Raw genomic sequence first — 20,351 nt, forward strand, 5'->3', positions numbered from 1 at the left:
TCCCGCGTCACCACCACCCACTCCGTCATTGCTACTTTTCTCACTTTCAAAATCGATCACCTTCCGTGACGTTCTGAATCTGACACCCAGTGTGACGTAAGAGTCGATCACTTGGACACCTCGTATGTACAAAAGAAAGAGACGTGCGCTCGGACTTCCTGTTCTGGGCGTCGAAACCTTTTGCCTGGAGCTCGATAAGCGTGAGCCGCAGCGCCCGTGTGAGCGATCGCGTGCGTGCGCGCCAGCTGTCGGCGCGTGCCCATCTGCGATAACGTAATCTCCGCGTGGCAAAGCGGGTCGCGGAGCCGCCGCAGCCGCTCGGTGCAACGAAGCAGGACAGGACGCACGAAAGCGCGCACCCCGCAGCCGTCACCACGCGATCGGAGCGCTCCGTGCCTGCCTGGGAGGGGTTGCTTACTGACGAAAGCAAAGCCGGGAGCGTCGGGCGAGGGGGGCGTGTCGGGGGGGGGGCTCTAATACACTCCTGAAGCACACCTCGTTATCTCGGAGAGCCCCCATCCGTACCGCTGAGTTCGCACCGAATCGACAAGGACTGGAGAAGAGCCCAAAGAAGGTGTGGAGAAGACAAGTGCCCCGGAACTCCAGCATGGGCAGCATTTCCACGGAAAGCGCCGTGACTGCGGACGAGCCCGTCCGGATCGCGCAGGAGACTCTCCAGAGCAGAAAGTTGCAGGCGGAGCGCCCGGCGAAACGGGACAGCCTGCACAGGTGAGGAAGCGCGCGCCGCCAGGAGGCTCCGTCGCGCGCCGTCACGCTCTTCGAGTGGAAGGAGGGGCGGACGGCCGCTCCGCTCGCTCGCTGCGCTCGCCGCGCTCCCCGCCGGTCTTTCGCTCGCGTCGCGGCACCCGCACAGCCTGGCTGGCACGCGCGAACCGGGTGACACTCGCCGCCGGGACAGTGTGTGTGTGTGTGTGTGGCCCATAAGTGACACGGATCGCAGAGTGTTTCACGTGCGATATGCGCTGCTGGAGGCGCGAGCTCCGGCCAGGGTCTCGTCCAAAGTTAAAGATCACTCATTCATTACATGACATGTCATCTTTTATTAGCCGAACTGTCATCGAGGGATTTGCCTTCTGGGAATCCATTCTAGGACTCTACAGCAAATTCCCTTTTGAGAAAGACATAAATAATAAATAAATAATCGTCCCTTTTGAGCCCACGTGGCCCGGGGGAATTCACTCAGGAGAACAGACTGGTTATAATGGCCTAAAAAGGGGGGCACGTGCCCTGGTGATTCAAGCAATCTTGTCCCCCCCCATGATATATGTGCAAAGCTGCCTTGAGTACTTACTATTGGTAGGATTTTCATTTTTTGGTCCCTGCAGTACCAGACAAGCTGTTTGGCCTCAACTTGACCACACCGCAGCACCTGGACAATGTGCTACAGTATCATATGCATATTTTATGAAGGTACCTGAGAACCATATGAAACAGCAGCACACTCCTGACCTCTGTTTCCCGAATATGAGCCAAGGCTGAGGGAGGATTGCTTCATTTTATTCGCATCAGGCACTACTGCTTCACACGATCTCTGTTATAACTTCTGCGCGGCGTAGCCACATCTTGAGGTCAGAGTTCAGCTTTCCTTCCGCATACGATTCCTTGAGCGTTTCATCAAGCTAACAGCATTTTGGGAATAATGAATTTATGTTGAACTCTTCTCAAATTCTCACAAGTGACAGTCATAGCTCAAGGATTTCACGTAAAACCAAATTACGGCACCAATACTAAAAGATCAATGAATATTGTCTAAATGGTGCATTTAATTTATGGGGAACATGGGTCAGACTGATAACGCATTCAACTCTTTGAACTCACAGTAACCGTTCACCCTCCTGGCACCCTTACCCTGGTTTACTAAGAATGAGCCCTGGTTATGTAATAATTTACATAGCAAAAATATGGTGGACATAGTAAAGTCCATTCATTTTTGAGATTCAGCAGGTTTTATCAAATTTCTATGACCTACATTGCATCATATATTTTAAGTGTAAGGAGTGGTGTCTAATCGATAAATACATGCTGTCAGTGTTGGTATTCTCATTATTTTCACATTTACATTGGTATTATATAATTAGGATTCATTATCAGTCGAAACCTTTCGATTTGACATAGTTTCCCCTGTATTTACAAGTCCGGCTTCCGCAGTCAAAATTGGCGTTTCGATGCCGAGTGCTGTTTTTGCTGTTTTTAACCTGCACGGCACCCGTACCGTTTCGGCATTCACGGCTTTCCCCAGCAGTCTGGTTGTCATTAAGTACCCTGGCGTATTTTTCAAATATATATTAGCTGCTGTGGACTTTACAGTGTCTTTGCTAGACTGTCGCAGACCCACTCTCGTGTCGGGTCTCATGCCTGGGCACGTGCTGGATGAGAGAGCTGCCATCGTGAGAATCATTAACAGATTGTAACAACTAAAAAGTATTGACAAGAACAGTGGGGTATAGCGATGGGGGCCACACTGGTTTAGACTTTAGCTTCCAGGTATTGACAGTGATGCACATGTATGGAGTTAGGAGAGGTCAGAGCTACATTTCTCTGGAAACAAACACAGTCAGTTGGAGTTGAAATGAGGTCAAAAGCAGTTTCAGTGTCATTGAAAAAATTCTCTATATTGACATATAGGGAAGTGTCATTTTAAAAAATCCTCTATATTGTGTCTCTGTTGACGACCATGCGGATGGATGATATTTTACCATTTCCGCAGGTAAAGTATATAAAGCAAAGAACACACGGATTTGTATTCATATTTACGCTCTACCTCCCTCTACCTATGGGGTCACATTGAAGGCCACAGCAGAAAAGCGAAAAATATTGGAAAACAAAACTGCAGGATTTAATTTTCCACTGCAGTGGCCCCAATGTCAGCAGTAACTGGCTTATTAACATAAACATGTTTTTGTTACTGAGAGCTGTAGCACAAGCAAAAGTGTTTTGGACAGGCAAAAAAGAGAGGTTTTTTAAACATCTTACATTTTCATGCATTTATTGATTTAGCAGATGCTTTTTTTCCAAAGCAACGCACATCTCATAGAAAATACAATGTGTTCATTACATTAGGAGGAAGAGACATATTTGCAGACGTGTGATTCTCAAGTGCAGCTAGTTTGTTTCTTTTCAACATATGAACCAATGTTCGTTACATGAGTAGATGCATAAAACTTTATCAGAATATCCACAATTCTGATCACCTTCCTTTTTTTTTTTTGATAAATATAATATAAACATTTACATTACATTACAGGAGTAGCTGTGTGAAGGGTCATCCGTTGTTTAACACTTATGATCTCATAGTGCATGAAAATGTACACCTTACATGAACTTAAGAGATGATGGGTGAGGTGAGTCTGGAAGAGGTGAGTTTTAAGACCCTTTTAAATGTGGACAGGGATTCAGCAGTTCTGAGTGAGAGGAGGAGGTCATTCCACCACAATGGAGCCAGAACCGAGAACCTCCGTGCTTTACGTTTTGTGCGTGGGACCACCAATCAGGCAAATGTAAAAGAGCGAAGCGGTCGGGTTGGGGTGTAGTGGATGATCAAGTCTTGTAGATATCTGGGAGCAGTTCTACTGATGCACTTGTAGGCAATAACCAGGGTCTTAAATTTGATCCGGGCAGCTACAGAAAATCGGTGCAGAGAAATGATGATCCAGGATCACTGTGTGATAGAAGATGCTTGCTCATGTTGTTGAAAAATCAGCCCCTCAAAAAAGACAAAATAATTAAGTATTGTGCTATGGTCATCTAAAACAAAACATTATAAATCATGAAATCAAAAAAACAGACAGTCCAGTTTGCAAAATAACACAGATTTGTTCCTGAGCACTAACTCTGAGGTGGTGAAAAAAATTCATTACAATCACCAGAAATGAGGAACTATATTTCGTCCAGTGAATTCTTTCATTTATTTCTCCCTGAACAAAGAGTGGCAGCGGTTAAGGTGACTCTTTGTGGCTCATTTCGTTTTGCAGGTCCAGACAAATTTGTTCACTATCGCCTGGGCTGTGACTATCAGTTAAAGTGAAATAAAAGTGGAGGCCTTCTGATCAGCTCTTAGAACATCCCCTTTTCTCCCCAAGGGATGGGGAGATGTCAAGGGTTTAGGTCACAATAATTGTAATGGAAGTTGTTTTCAGAGCACTGTACGTTTATATAAAGGTGACGCAGCGAGTAGCGCTGCTGTCTCACAGCGTCTGGGTCGTGTGAGAGGAGATGGGTTCGATCCCCGCTCAGTCTGTGTGGAGTTTGCATGTTCTCCCAGTGTCTGTGTGGGTTTTCTCTGGGTGCTCTGGTTTCCTCACACAGTCCAAAGACATGCTGTTCAGGTTCCCCCATAGTGTGTGAGTGACAGAGAGCGTGTGTTCCACTGATGTATAGGTGAGTAACCCAGTGTAAGTAGTGTATCTAGCAGTGTAAGTCACTGCGGTGAATAAAGGGTGTGGGCTGGTAACACTACATAGAGTTTATTGGAAGCTGCTTTGGTGAGAAGTGTCTGCTAAATAAATAAATGTAAATGTAATTAGCGTAAAGGGGAGCTGTAGTCTTTGTGAAGGAAACCGTACCAAATCTCCAGACTGACTACCCCTAAACTGAAAATCTCCCAAAATACGTCACCGCTAGTGTTAACGTGACCACCCAAAGGCCACTGCGGCAGATGGTAAGGGTGAGATAAGGAGATTCTGTGGTGTAAAGACATGATAGGAAGTCACCGGCCCAGAGTGTGGCAAAGGCCACGTTTCACTAATGAATCTTGGGCCAGGACCAAAGACATGGAGCCCAAAAGTTGCTGACACATGGGGACGGAGATGCTGGAAGATTCAACGGAGTACCACTCGCCAACATAAGGACTGTAACACACATGTTCAGTTGAAAATCTAATTTTGTTTTTTCGTTTTGTTGAAATGTATCCATTGAAAAAAATCTATGGGAATAAACTACAAAATCCAGAAAAATCTACGTAAGTGATGTAGTCACTATGGGCTGAGTTACATGACTTGTTCCAGAAGATTCTTCTGTGACCTTTCCAACCATTGTCACTCTCTCTGTTTCAGGGTGTTTGTCAACAGGAGTCTGACCCTGGAGAACATCAGATGCTATGGCTTTGACATGGACTACACCCTGGCTAGTAAGCGTGTGTGAACGAGACGTGCTCTTTGGTTTTGAACTGCTCAGCACAGACCGATCTTGTAATTTTATTCTGAATCAGTGTCACCTTCAGGCATTTTTGTGGCTGGTTGTGGGGTGGAGGTGACCATAGGGATATAATCTAGGCCCAGGGCAACAGGATTTTCACTAAAACAGGTTTTGATCGTGATTTTTTGGGAGGGGGGGTGGCTGCCCTCTCAGGCGAAACCACACGCACTGTCCGGAAAAAAAAAAACTCAGCAATAACAATATAAAACGCACCACACACCCCAAGCAGACCCCTTCAGTCCTCAGACCAGCTGCTTTTAAGTCCTTCAAAATTTTCCTCAAGCGGGTGCAGCTGGCCGTCATTATTCTATTAGGACGGATCCTTGACCACTGTCTGTCCCACCACTCCCACCTCTCACTCACAGTAACTTACTAGTACTGTACAGTGAAATCGCTTTCTAAAGAATTTTTTTATTGTATCTAAGGGCTGTAAGGTCATTTTACATTTATCAGACACTTTTCTCCAAAGTGACTTCCAGTGGACTCTATGTAGTGTTATCATCCCACACACCTTATTCACCGTAGTGACTTACACTGCTAGATACACTACTTACACTGGGTCACTCATCCATACATCAATGGAACACGCTCTCTCTGTCACTCACACACTATGGGTGAACCTCAACAGCATGTCTTTGGAGTGTGGGAGGAAACCAGAGCACCCAGAGGAACACTACGCAAACACGGGGAGAACATGCAACTCCACGCACACTGAGTGGGGATCGAACCCACGTTCTCTTGCGCCTACTTGCTGCGCCACCTGCACAGTGCGGTCATAGTCATCAGTTCTTGTGGTTTATTAGTTACCATAGTTTTCAGAAAGACTGAGAAAAATGTATAATTCATATGGCTAATTTTATGAATGATTCACTGACTTAACACCTACCATCTTGGTCTGACTCTGCTGGTAAAATGTCCTGTCTCCCCCACAGTGTACAAATCCCCAGACTATGAGGAAGTGGGCTTTGAGCTTCTGAGGGACAGGCTGGTGTCCATCGGTTACCCACACGAACTACTGCAGTACAAGTACGACCCCACCTTCCCTACACGGTAGGTGACCCCATGACCCCGTTTCACCTTCCGCCTTCCTACACTTCATTTAAGACATTTTATCATGATCCATTCATACTTGTCCTGTTGCGTTGTTCTTGAAGCGTCAGCACTTGAGTGTCTGGCTCAAGAGGTGTTTCCTCTGCTCTGCCTCTTCCTCCTCAGAGGCCTGGTGTTTGACACCATGTACGGCAACCTCCTGAAGGTGGATTCCCACGGTAACATCCTGCTGTGCGCGCACGGATTTACTTTCCTCAAAGGGTGAGCGAGGCTATTCTGCCAGGGACATATGAGCAACCAGTGGCGGTGTGTTGTTCTGCTGGGAAAGACGAGATTGAAATTGCTTTTAGTCTGTGAAATTTAGCTGTGTGTAACGCACGTTGTGCGTACGCCAATGAAAAGTTGTCACCAGCAACGAGCAGGAGAAGTAAAATACTCAATGAGGAGACAAAGTATCCACAGCATAGTGCGAATGTGTGGGCGTAGGTTCAAGGGACTCTGGAGAAAGTGACATATTTCGAAGCTTCTGAAATACTTGTGGATGTCCAGCCTTTTTAAAATACATAAGAAACTGAAATAGCAAGTCTATTTTAATGCTGCAAAGTACTCCCTTGAACTAGAATGGATGAAGTGACCAGCTTGTGAGTATTAAAGTGTATTTTTATCCAGCACCTGGCAAAGGGGATTTGGACCGCAGTGTATGGTCCAGCATGCGTGAGGGTGTGTGCAATGGACATCATGCAAGGAACTGGATTTCTGCACAGCTTGAGTTTGGGTCAGCTCCCCCGCCAGCGGAATGAGCACATCATTTGGCCTCTTTGTATCCCTGAAGTCCAGTTCATGGTTAATGTTTAGATCCCGCTGTACAGCCAGGATAAATAGAGCCTTCACACACAGTCCCCGGAGTCACTATCTCTTCTCTCACGTTGGGACTAAGGTTCTGGCCCACTGTCTCTCAACCTGCCCCCCTGCAGCCAACAGTGACAGTATCAAATCTGTGCCTAAACAACGAGAAAAACTCGTGTAAAATGTTCAAGGGAAAATTCCAAAAGATTTATCGTCAAATAACATGTATGTTTGTTTTGTAGAGATACGCATAGAAATGACAAATTTCACTTGAGTGCAGGTCAGTGTGAACTCCCAGCAATATTAGTGTATTAGTAAATTACACTAAATACAACCCAACTTCTGGGCACAACTGGGACCACAAGTCTGTTCTTAACTCAGAAATGTTCCTAAGTCCGCCCACTACTTTACAGTCTATAAATGTATAATAATACATCTTAATCCCTCGATTCATTCACAGGTTAAGTTCTGTTAAAAAAAACTCAGATAAAGCTATAACAAATAAAAAAACATGCTGTTTTGTTATTCTCTTTTCATTAACAACTCATGCAATTGAGGATCTCAGTGTCTGTCTTTCCTGGAAGCACAAGGTGTGAGACAACATACAGTACAAATTGGATGCCTGTTTATTATACTTTATTAACATGAAGCAACATTAAAGATAATTCTACTTTTAAGTGACTGAAAATAAAAAAGTAATGTTCGTGTTCTCCTGCTCGACGTGTTACGCTTTACACACACAAGGCAGTGCCCTGTTTCTCTTTTAGGCACCACGGGAGAAAGAAACACTATTGAGCTGGAAAAAAAAAAACTATAATAAAGTGTTTCCCTATAAATTCCCAACTGTATTTTACTGGTCGCGAGGATGAGGTCAATTCGTCATAAACACGTGTTTGCCAACATGTGGTCACCTAACCCTATCCGTCAAAAAGTATAACAATAGGCCTCTATTTCCTGGCTGGGTATTTTCTGTAAAAGTCTTGGATGTAGCTACATACCCGCCCCAGAGAAATTTTATGAAACGCAGTGAAAAACTGGCAAATGTTCATATCGTCACAAATTTGTAACTCAGATGTTCATAAAACAAGGTACAAGTATAAAAAAAATAATAAGCATTTAAGGCTGGTCGGAGTGCACGTGCATGTCTCACTTTGTGTGTGTTTTGTCTTCTGCTTGTGCCTCCGCAGCTCAGAGATCCAGACATATTACCCAAACAGGTTCATACAAAGAGACAACACTGACCGTTTCTACATCCTCAACACCCTCTTCAACCTCGCAGGTAAGTGGCCTTCCCTTTTCTCAGCACCGTTGCACATCCGGTGCAGATGTTACACACAGAGCAGCTGTCGCTGAGAAAAAGTTGAGTGCCATGTATTCAGTGTTAAGTGGGGTGTATAACCTATACTGTCCTTTTTCTTAAATGCCCTCTATTTGTTCAGGTTAGGTTCCTTTTTGACATAATAGAATACATTTTACTATCCCTCAGCATCCCCAGCACCTTAATCAGGTCTCCACTAATTAATATATTCGATTGGAAATTGGATTGAAAAATAAAAACACAGGTCACCTTTTTATTATCACCTTTTTATTTCTTTCAACAATGCACTGATGCTTGTGTGCGCTGTTCCAGAAACATACCTCTACGCCTGCCTTGTGGACTTCTTCAGCAGTTGCACCAGATATATAAAGTAAGTTTGTTCCTCCAGTTGCCGTCCATCTATTTTCTGCTGTTGAGGATCTCCGCTTTGCTTGTGTATCAGTTCTCCAGTCCTCATGTGTCCATTCTTTGTCCTTCACTGTGCTGCGCTTTCTACAGTCTATTCCTGTTAAAAGACAAGCCTTCGTGGAGGTTGAATGACGGTAATGTCTCTATGTCTCTCTAGCAAATTGAAGGGCTACAGGCACGGAGACCTGTTCATGTCATTTCGAAGCATGTTCCAAGATGTGCGAGATGCCATGGACTATGTGCACGACACGGTGAGTGGTTGTCCACGATGGCAAGTCTTCCCATCTCTGGATTCGAATGTGATGTGGAGACTCACAGCCTTTACGATGGCAAGGAACCCAAAAGATAGCCTGCTTCTTAAAAATAGAGGCAAAAGGCTGAGTTAAATGTTTTTGTGTTCTTGTAACCTTTGCTTTGGGATAACAAGATACAGACATTCCTTGATTTAGGGAATCTGCTCCTTTAAACAGTGCACATGTCAAAATTTCAGATACTGAAAGCCTATTTCTCATTATTTTAAATGGGAAAAAATAATTATGTGTTTCCAGCCCATTCGTAAACTCCAAAACATTTTTTCCCAAATATTACTAAAACACTGTAAAACACGTATATAACCTGTATAGCTATCAACCCATGATTTCAGTACAATATTAAATACATTTACACACTAACTGCTCTGGGGTATTTCCCATTTTTCCATGAACTTGATTAGTTCTCTGCAGGAGGAGCAATAAACCCAGCATGATTCCACTAAGCATGTCGCATTCATTGTGAACAACTTTCTAAAACTGTACACTGCTGCTAAAATGCGTACAGGTGGTCCCCAATTTCCCATGGTTCGACTTACATTTTTTTCAACTTTACGATGGTGAGCTGGCGATGGACATTCAGTAGAAACCGTACTTTGAATTTTGAATTTTGATTTTTTTCCGGGCAAGTGATGTGATATGCGGTGCGATACTCTCTCGCAATGCTGGGCAGCGGCAGCGATCCGCATCTCCCAGTCTGTCACGTAGAGGTGTGTATTAGGTGTATTAAATGCATTTTCGACTTACGATATTTTCGACTTCCGATGGGTTTCGCGGAACGTAACCCCATCGTAAATCAAGGACCACCTGTATCCACACCTGAAAACCATCAGCTAAACTTTTCCTGCTAACTGCTGTGCTGTCTCCACAATTATTCAGCTATATAACACACCCTGTTGCCAACGGACACTGATGTGGAATTTCATACACTTCTCATAATGCCCCACTCAACACTCTCACATTCCTAACACACCAACAGATGGAGAGATCTGGATGCAGATGCTCCGACTACAGTAGATTACTTCACTTTCTCTTAATTTTTTTGGACACACCTGAATAAATTTGGGTATTTGGATTTTTTGTTCCATAAATCAAAAACTGAGTATCAAAAGTCAAGAGCCATTATATCTAAATTTTGGATGAAAGGAGTTTGTAAATCAAGGGATACCTGTATACCTTAAAATTCACTGTCACCAGTTCAGTTATTAGCCTATGCTAACTGAACGGGAATTTAGAGGTTGTTTTTCGGTCTCTTTGCAGGGCAGTCTCAAGGAGAAGACCTTGAAGAACCTGGAGAAGTATGTCATCAAAGATGTAAGTGATGGGGCACGGCAAGCCGTGTTCCATGATGAAATGGGTTCGAGATCAAAGAAAATGTAAAGCGAAGAGGGTGATCCAGATGTCCTGCAGCAGAGCCTGGTTGGATCTGGAGAATTAAAGAGCTGCTGTAAAAGCTGTACTGATCCCACAGACACACTCTTATGTGTGTCCACACACACTCCCTAGTGGAGAGTGTGTTTGGCTGTAGAAATGGCTTTTCTGCGATGAGCAAAATTGTAGTACGTAGAGCAGAGCCAAATTGCACGGACATTTATATAGGCACCCCCACTGACCCGTGTGCCTTCATCTCTTTTAGCCACGCCTCCCGCTGCTGCTGAGCCGAATGAAGGAGGTGGCTAAAGTGTTCCTGGCCACTAACAGTGACTACAGCTACACAGAGGTGAGCTGCTGTAGAAATACTCCATGTCCTTTCTTCACAGTATCTTCACTTTAAGTGGAGAACACACACCCTTGAACCGTGGGACCCCAGTATATCAAAATTCCATTATGCAGGTTCCTTCTAAGCATAACAACATATGTTCTATTGACAAAAGAGCAATTTTACGTTATATCCCCAAAACTTGGCATAACAGATGGTTAATTTTAGCTTTTAGCATAAAAATATATCCTAGCATTGCAGTATTAATTCAAGGAAGAAACAACTAAAAAAATGGAAGCTACAGCATTTCTGATAAGGGAATTTGGAAGCTGAGGGTCTCTTACCTAAGGAGGCACGGTGGTGCAGCGGGTAGCACTGGTGCCTCACACCTCCTGAACTGGAGTTATTATCCGGCTTTAAATCTGGCTCAGTCTGTGTGAAGTCTGCATGTTTTCCTCGTGTTCTTGTGGGCCTCTTCTGGGTGCTCTGGTTTCTTCCCACAGTCCAAAGATGTCGGCCGCAGGTGAATTGGTGACTGAATTGCCTGTAGTGTCTGTATATGTGAGTGCATGATTGTGAATGATTGCCATGCGATGAACCAAAAATAGAGGGAAATGACAAAGGTTGCTTGTTTTTTTGGGGAAGGGGAGGGGGATTAAGTTTTGACACTGGCAGTTGGTTCGCTGTTGTGCGCAGCCCCTCATACGCAGTGCCCTCTGGTGGCGCTCTGGTGCACTGCAGAAAAAGCAGAGGCCATTGTACTGTGCGCAGGTGTCTTTGTCTCTCTGTCTTTCTTACTGTGTGAAAAGGGAGCTCAGATCCACAAATTCCCTCTTCTGCTTTCCACAGGCCATCATGACCTACTTATTCGATTTCCCCCATGGGCCCAAGGTGAGACGCACCACTTTTCTATGCTGTCTGTCTGGAAGTTAGTTGTCCTTTGCTCTCTGTGCCCCAAAAGCCCTACCCTCTGAGTTGATCTTTTCTCCATAACACTTTCTTTATTTCAGTCACACCTCCACACCCCTTTGACATTTACTCATTTAGGTGATACTTTTCTCCAAAGTGACTTTTGACAATTGGATAATGTTAGCAGAGCAATATAGAGTAAGTACCTCGCTCAAGGTTCTCTGTTCTGGCTCTGTTGTGCTGGAACGACCTCCCCCTCTCACTCAGAAATGCTGAATCCCTGTCCACATTTAAAAAAGGGTCTTAAAACTCACCTCGCCCGTCATCTCTTAAGTTCATGTAAGGTGTAAATGCTCATGCACCAAAACTTTAAGATCATGCCTGGATAAATCTTTACGCAGCTCCTCCTGTAATGTAACGTAAATGTTTATATTTCAAACAGACAAACAAAAAAACTAGGAAGGTGATCAGGAATCGATGATATTCAGATAAAGTTTTATGCAGCTACTTGTGTGATGAAAACTGGTTCATATGGTGGAACGAAACAAACTAACTGCACTTAAGATTCACACGTCTGCATCTAAAGTAATGAACACATTATATTTTCTATGAGATGTACGTCGCTTTGGAGAAAAGTGTCTGCTAAATGAATACATGGAAATGTAAGAGCACTACAGGAGGCAAAGGGATTCAAACCTGTGATTTTTGGCCCCAAAGGCAGCAGCTCTAGCTACTAGGCTACCAGTTTCCCACTCCTTCCACTTTCAGTGTGCTTTACTGTATAAATTGTAGACCTTTGTGTTGTCAGAGGATTGGTAGATGGATTTTTTTTATGTTTTGTAAAGAAAAATAGATAGATAGATAGATAGATAGATAGATAGATAGATATTAATATCAAAAAAACATCTAACCCTGTTCTCCATCTCTTAAAAACATTTGCCACTCAATCTCGGCCTGTTTCTCGTACCCCTTGCTCCTGCGCTCCTCTCCTCTTCTGTCTCTTGCAGCCCGGAACCCCAAAGCGCCCCTGGCGCTCCTTCTTCGACCTGGTTGTTGTGGATACCAGGAAACCGCTCTTCTTTGCAGAGGGGACTGTCTTGAGGCAGGTGGACACGGTGAGACCATTTTTTTACTATTACAGATTATTGATTATTAATTAGATATTGTATATACTGTATATAGATTTAAATATTAGATTTAGATATGTATTATTTGTTATTTATAGATATTAAAATTCTATATTTATCAATAATGAATATCCAATTATATTTATTGATATAATATAGTAATTAATTAAATCATGAATTAATTAAGAAATATATAAAACAGTATACATTATTAGTAGATAATTAATATAATGAAAATTAATTACATTTATTAATAGAATTAGATTAATAAATAGATTATTAATTGAGTTCACTGTGACCCAGTGTGTGGTAGTAAACGAGCTGTGATGGGAAATTGACGTTTTGTTTTGTATTCTTGAACAAGATACTGTACTGTCACCAGCTGTATAAATGATGACACATGAGAGGCAAAGTTAAAGCTCAGTAAAGAGGCTTGGGGTCAGGATGCATGTGGGGCTACAAAGGACACAGCTGTAAACAGCTGGGCACCGCAACACCTGAGGGAAGCGTACAGTAAACGCGGTAAAGAGCATGAGCACGAGCCCATAGGCTCCACGTGAGCAGTGTTCTTCTCCCTGGCTGCAGACCACGGGAAAGCTGCGCATTGGGACGTACACGGGTGACTTGCAGCACGGAACCATCTACTCTGGAGGTGGGAGAACAACCGCTGGCCGCTTCTCTGGGTTTGTCCGTGGAGCTCAGCTCAGCGTCCTTGACTCCTGTCGCTTCCCCGCCCTTCCGTCCAGGCTCCTCTGACATTGTGTGTGAGCTGCTTGGGGTAAAGGGTAAGGACATCCTGTACGTGGGTGACCACATCTTTGGGGACATCCTGAAGTCGAAGAAGAAGCAGGGCTGGAAGACGTACCTGGTTGTGCCTGAGCTGGCCAAGGAGCTGCAGGTGTGGTCGGAGAAGAACTGTGAGTACCGCTCGCCGCGACGTGACCAAACCGGGAGGGCCTGCACGTCGATTTACATTCATTCCTTTCACAGACACTTTACACCAGAGCACTTTAACACACACACACACACTATGGACTGTTTAGAGTCACTAATTCAGCTGAAACATATGTCTTTGGACCGTGGGAGGAAACCAGAGCACCCCAGGGAAGCCTGTGCAAGCGTGGGGGGAGCATGCACATTCCACACAGACTGAATGGGGAAGGATCGCACATCCAGCTGCGCAGCCCAGGTGCTGTGAGACGCCGGCGCTACCGCTGCGCCGCTGTGCCGCTTCCATTGCGCACAAGTGCATCTTTCGACTGGCCGTCCAGTTCCTCAGCGCAGGGACATGATGCTATTTTGAGGTGCAGGGAGAGATTATTAACTTTCTAATAATAACACTGTTCACCATTTGGAATGACTGCATACTTTTCATCGTTCCGGTTATGACATTACGGACAGAAAGTGACCACTGGGACCCCTGCATGTCTTCCTTTTATAGCGATATAATGGAGCGGAGTGCCAACATTCATATTCACCGACACACTCATTCGTTTCCATCTGCGAACCGGGTTTGGTGGTTTGTTTTGTAAATCAGTGACGGTTGCCATCGTATTTGGACCAGTTTTGTTCTCTTCTTGCTTGGTCACATCGTTGCTCGTGAAGCTGTGAAGCAGTGCTGAGCCGTTCTCCTGTTTTCACCAGATCTATTCGAGGAGCTGAAGACTCTGGACGTCTTTCTAGCCGATCTCTACAAGTGAGCGAGCGTCATTGTGTCTGCCTTTGTATCTGTGTGCCCGAGGTGCTTCACCGCGGAGTGCAATCACTAGACTGCTGTGCGATGTCGGTCAGGGGTTCAGCTGTGATGTTCTCTGCCCTCAGAGACCTGGACAGCGGTAGCACGGAGCTTCCGGACATCAGCGCCATCCAGAATAGAATCAAGGTGCGCGAATGAACGTCACGCCACAAACACGCTTATAAACACCCCATTTTTTTTTGTACCCTGCTCAGCTTAACAATATAATGTAAGATCAATTGCTGCATTTACATTTTTTTCCACTTAGCAGGTGCTTTTCTCCAAAGCAACTTCCAAAGAACTCTATGTATGTTATCAGCCCACACACCTTATTTACTGTGGTGACTTACACTGCTAGATACACTACTTACACTGGGTCACTCATCCATACATCAATGGAACACACACACTCTCAGGGAACCTGAACAGGATGTCTTTAGACTGTGGGAGGAAACCAGAGCACCCAGAGGAAACCCATGCAGACACAGGGAGAACATGCAAATTCCACACAGACCAAGGGGGGGCTCAAACCCACATCCTCTCGCTCCACCCAAGCATTAGGAGACAGCAGCGCTACTTGCCATGCCACCGTGCTGCCCAGCTGCTGTTATAAAGAATGTGAAACTGACCACTCTTATGACTGCTGTCTCCAATAAATCTCCATCCTGTGTTGGCGGAACTCGTGTTTTTCCGTGATCGCTTGCGTGTGGAGCTTGGGGACCGTGTGCATGGCGCGTGTTTTTTCGTGAACGTGGGTGTGACTCGTTTGCCGTCTGACACACGAGAGCAGAAGCTGACCCACTGCATGGACATGGGCTACGGGAAGATGGGCAGCCTGCTGCGCTGTGGCTCCCGCCAGACGCTCTTCGCCAGTCAGCTGATGCGCTACGCCGACTTGTACGCGTCTTCCTGCCTCAATCTGCTCTACTACCCGTTCAGCTACCTGTTCCGAGCACCGCCTGTCCTGGTGAGTTCTGGGAACCTCCAATGAGACAATACAAGGCCCGACCTCATCGATCTGTTACTTTCTCCTGTTCCCTGCCCAGTACATGTTACGCCAACTCAAAGGCCTAATGATCAATCAGAATGATAATGATATGAATTTCCCTGCAGGGATTAATAAAGTAATTATCCTGCTGCTCTCTCTGTCCATGAGACAATCTAATACACTCATCCCTCTCACGAAAATTGCTATAATGGATTGTGGAAATTTATACCCTTTTGTCATACGATGTGATTAAGACCTCCGCTTCAGCGGCATTTTTGCGCATTATGTGATCATTCCATTTCCATAGATGAGCTTTGCGTGATCCTGACAAAGACAGACGCGACAGTATAACCACACAGACATTCAGCTCCACATGGGTGATTCTGCACAACAGCTTAGGACAACAGTGTTATATAGTAACTAAACATCTTATTATTACTATTATTATTATTATTATTATTATTATTATTATTCACTAGGTGGTTTTCTCCAAAATGACTTGGAGTGTTAAACTATTTACAATTATTTGCCCATTTACACAGCTGGGTAATTTGTACTGGATCAATTCAGTGTAAGTACCTTGATCCAAGTACTACAGCAGGAGTACAACTCAGTTACATGAATCTTTTCATCACTGTCGTGCATAAAATTGTTTGTTTTGATTTCATTATTCATTTTAGGTGACGTTTTTCACCTGGGAACCAATTTTTTTTGTCCCATAATTGAAAAGAAAAAAATTAGTGATGGATCTGATCCACCTCCAATGGGAATTCACCTAATGGGGCAAATTTACGGAATAAATGAACCACGTTAAGCAAGGGGTGGGCGTATATCTCATTGTCTCTGTCTCTAACTGCAGGTACAGTATGTTCAGACTCTTCTTTTCCATGGCAGGAATGTCCTCTGCGGTTATGTCCTCACCGGGATTACAGGCAGCATGAGTGATGAGTGACTGAGAGGCCTGTCTAACTGCAGCCATCTCTGATGTACTTTGATAGATGCCCCACGAGTCCACCATGGATCTGCTGCCCCTGGATTTCCCTGTGTCCGAAAAATCCGTGGCCAATCACGTGCTGAGGCTCACAGACGCTAAGGTCGGTGTCCCACGGGGGAACAGGGACAAATACTCAGCACATGACTTTCAAACATGTGGTGGTACTCATTTTCAGTCTCATTCTGCATGCTGTCAGTCACAAAAAGGTGCCGCTAAAACAAGGTGAATTTGTCACGGTAACAGAACACGGATTTTGAATATATAAATGACCAGGTGATTATGAACACATCGCATAATGTGTTCTCCTCCTTCCTGTACAGAGAAAAATCGTGGAGCAAGACACAGACAGCAACGACGAGGATTGAAGGAACCGCTACCCAGGTGGATGTGGGACGGACAGCGTGTGTGTACGTGTGTGTGTGTGTGTGTCTGGCAGAGGGCTCGTTCCTTTATGGTCTCCCACTCTACAGCTCCACAGTCATTGTTCTCCTCCTTCTCCACATCATGAGTATCTTACCCAGAGGCTGTGGTGTCACCAGCACTGCGGACTGCAGTGTGGGTGCAGTGACACAGAGCAGAGGCGGGTGTGGAGTAAACACGGTACACTGAGACACTGCACCACAAAACAGACAGGACTGCAAAGGACACTGACAACAGTAACCATAACAATACCGATGATGGTAAAATGAGAGTTTATCATTCCTGGTTGGCCACTGTCTGGTTACCAGTGAAGTTCTGAGATTTTTGCAAACCTCCACTTAACAATACAGTTAGAGCAGTCTGAGGAAAGTGGCAATCTAAAATGAAGTTTTCAGGAAACATTTCACAAGTTTATACTATTATTATTGCTAGCTGTAAATGCACATTGGGTAATAATAACTAACATTACTATTATGAAGGACTAATTGACTAGATACTAACCCACTTCAATGAAGCATAGGTGTCAGCTTAAAATATATAAACATGGAATTAGAAATGTTTTTAAACGACTAAGACGTTTTATTTCGGGTATATTCTAATTAATGTTTTCATTAACAAGTGTTTGCTCTGCTGATAAGTGGTAAGTGAGCGGACAAGGGTTTGATCATCTATCCCCACCAGAGCCCTTCAATTATAACATGTTCCTTGTAAGAATTAATATTAAGTGTAAGAATTCCCTGCTCTTGAGCCGATGGGTAAACCGTGAGTTGACATTGATTCAGCATGGCTCAGCGTTAAGTAATGTTACATTTCCCTGCTGAAAAGTTTCGTTTGAGAAGACAGGCATCATTTTAATCTTTGCTTATTGTAGTGTTTTTTACCCCATGAAATAAGACAGTACGATTTGTTGGCCGCTCTGCTGCCCCCTTGTGGACAATCTCAAGAACTGCAGTTGTATTGGATGCAGACCGTATTCAACCGCAATGCAGCAGGAATTTTTTTGTTTTACTGTTATTTATTCCTACAAAAAAAACAGAAGTGTGATGACAGACATCGAAGAAACGTTTATCTAACACCTTCTGTAACCACAGCCTATTATTGTTGTAATTATTTGTTAAGGAAAGCTACTAGTTTACATCATGGGCTCAGTGAAAGCAGCTTGTTAACGAGAACCTTCCGAGTGCCTTTTCCCCCCAAGAGACCTGCGAGGATGATGTTTCACTGTGTTTTACCATGTTTCATCCATTCACCGACTCTGATGCATTCCTGGTGTAAACAAGCACTGTGCGGCCATTAATTAAACATTTCATATAGAATTTCGTAATTTACATTTATAAATGTAGAACTAAGAACTATATGGCCGTTATGGACCATTTTGGAGAAAAAAGGGTAATAATTCGTCTCTGTCGAAATGTCCGAGTTTGAATGGGAGGGATACAGATCGTGTAACACGTAGGTCTTCCTCTGTTTAAAAATAAACGTTAAAAATGCATTTAAAACCGTGTAAGTTGTTGGTCTCTCCTCTCAATGTGAATTTATTTAAGTGCATGTTTCAGAACATTGCATCGAGTAAATAAACTGCTTATAATGATATTATAATAACTGTGTAAGGATGCTGAAATGCAGTGAGTGTATAATTATTACACACACACGATGACGGCAAATTATTTCCGCATCATCATCATGCATGTATGCTGTTACATAATAATGACGAAGTTACACAATCGTGTGGCCAAAGAATCTTCTAGCGGAGCAGAACTGGGGAGAACTAGTGAGTTGTGGTGATTCCTGCTCTGCACGTTTTCGCCGAAAATATGCAATATTTGCCTCCTACTGTCCGCCGCTCTACCCGGCAGGCGGCAGAACTGCGCATGCCCGAAACCCGCCGTTCACCGAGCACGGGTTCTCCCGCCCCCAGGTGCAGGGGCGCGCCAAACTCGGGAACGCGGCGCTCATTGGCCGCTCAGTTGGCAGCTCACGTGCCGCGCGGCGCGTGCGCAGCACCCACGAGTCGCGGCAGAGGGCGCGCGAGCGGGCTGCCCGCCAGGCTGTTTTCAACCTAGATACTGCGTTTACCACACCTTACTGTGCTTTTTTCCCCTTCTCTATTGAGCCGATTAATGTTGCTCTGTGGATCACGTGTGTTTTCCACTAGTTTTATAAATTTTCCCTCAAGTTGAGCTCCATGATGCGCTTGAGGTACTTTGTGCAGTTCTTGCACTTCTCTCGAGAACAACCAACGGATGCGCTTCAAGTGTTTAATTAATGCTGTAATAACAGCACTTTTTATGTGCAGAGAATGTAAAAAAGGTGCTGTTATGCTTCTACGCCAATTTTAGACACAAATTAAAAGGACTAACGGTAATAGCTGGAGTGGTGGAGCAGGACAGGAGAGCCCAGATTGAAACCAACAGTTTTATCCACCTTCCAGATAAATAAAAGAGGCCTTTCATCTACATCTGCAATGAAAATATTAATATGCTAAAAGAACCCTGCCATATAATTACAGCGGCTAAAAATATTTTATTGGCTTTTCAATACAGCAACACCGCAGCAGTTTTTGAATGTCGAATTAATAGCCACAAGGATGAAGCCCAGGGGACTCAGCCATTATTAATAATAAAAAAGATTACAACTTAATGTTTAACCTTCTATGCTTCACTCTGCTCCTTGTCGCTCTGCCTTCAAGTGGATGACCGTATTTAAAAGCTATTTATAAATTTTGAACACTTCTTTTCCAATGACTTACATTTACACTCATTCACTCAGCAGACTCTGTTCTCCAATTTACAACACTAAGCTATCTGCTATTTACTCATTTAGAAAGCTGGGTAAATTTACTGGAGAAATACAGGACAAGTTTACCAGGTACTTCAGCATTAGGTAAGATTTGAACCAACAACTCTCAGAACCAAAGGTAGTTGTACTAACCACTACTCTATCAGCCACCTCTTCTGAGACTTATGACTTCAAATAAGGATGTTTGTCATCAGTTGTGTGATAGCAGTAATCGTTCATATGTACAACCGCTTGTCCCAAGCAGGGTGGTGGCAAGCCAGAGCCTACCTAGCAACGGAGGGTGCAGGGGAGAGGGGACACACCCTGGATGGGACGCCAGTCCATCACAAGGTACCCCAAGCAGGGCTCAAACCCCAGACCTGCCACATAGTGGGCACAGAAGAAACCTGCCGCGCCATCGCACCCCTCCCTACGTACATACACAGTATACAAAACAACGGGTTTTCTTACTGAATTTGACTAGGTTTTGGTTTTCAGATATTTAAAAATGGGACTGTGCTATCTGACAAATTTCTAACAGCCTTGGTGCCCACTCA

The 20,351-nt window shown here is 44.3% G+C and overlaps 1 protein-coding gene across 1 annotated transcript; it reads left to right on the plus strand.

Moving 5' to 3' along the window:
- Positions 1-477: 477 nt before the first annotated feature.
- nt5c2l1 (5'-nucleotidase, cytosolic II, like 1) lies at positions 478-18,515 on the plus strand. The gene is made up of 18 exons (XM_018754394.2): positions 478-729; positions 5,073-5,146; positions 6,147-6,264; positions 6,430-6,525; positions 8,298-8,389; positions 8,741-8,798; positions 8,994-9,087; positions 10,405-10,458; positions 10,781-10,864; positions 11,693-11,734; positions 12,760-12,867; positions 13,465-13,531; positions 13,626-13,796; positions 14,524-14,575; positions 14,701-14,761; positions 15,405-15,581; positions 16,601-16,696; positions 16,917-18,515. The coding sequence occupies exons 1-18, from the start codon at positions 608-610 to the stop codon at positions 16,959-16,961; spliced, it is 1,611 nt and encodes a 536-aa protein (XP_018609910.1). The 5' UTR covers positions 478-607; the 3' UTR covers positions 16,962-18,515.
- Positions 18,516-20,351: the final 1,836 nt, after the last annotated feature.

Source organism: Scleropages formosus, chromosome 6 (genome assembly GCF_900964775.1).
Source record: "Scleropages formosus chromosome 6, fSclFor1.1, whole genome shotgun sequence".
NCBI lineage: Eukaryota > Metazoa > Chordata > Actinopteri > Osteoglossiformes > Osteoglossidae > Scleropages > Scleropages formosus.

Coding starts and splice junctions, on each gene's coding strand:
- nt5c2l1 (XM_018754394.2), top strand. CDS start 608: ATGGGCAGCATTTCCACGGAAAGCGCCGTGACTGCGGACGAGCCCGTC. Junction 13,532..13,625: donor CGGAACCATCTACTCTGGAG/GTGGGAGAACAA, acceptor CCTTCCGTCCAG/GCTCCTCTGACATTGTGTGT. Junction 13,797..14,523: donor GGTGTGGTCGGAGAAGAACT/GTGAGTACCGCT, acceptor TGTTTTCACCAG/ATCTATTCGAGGAGCTGAAG.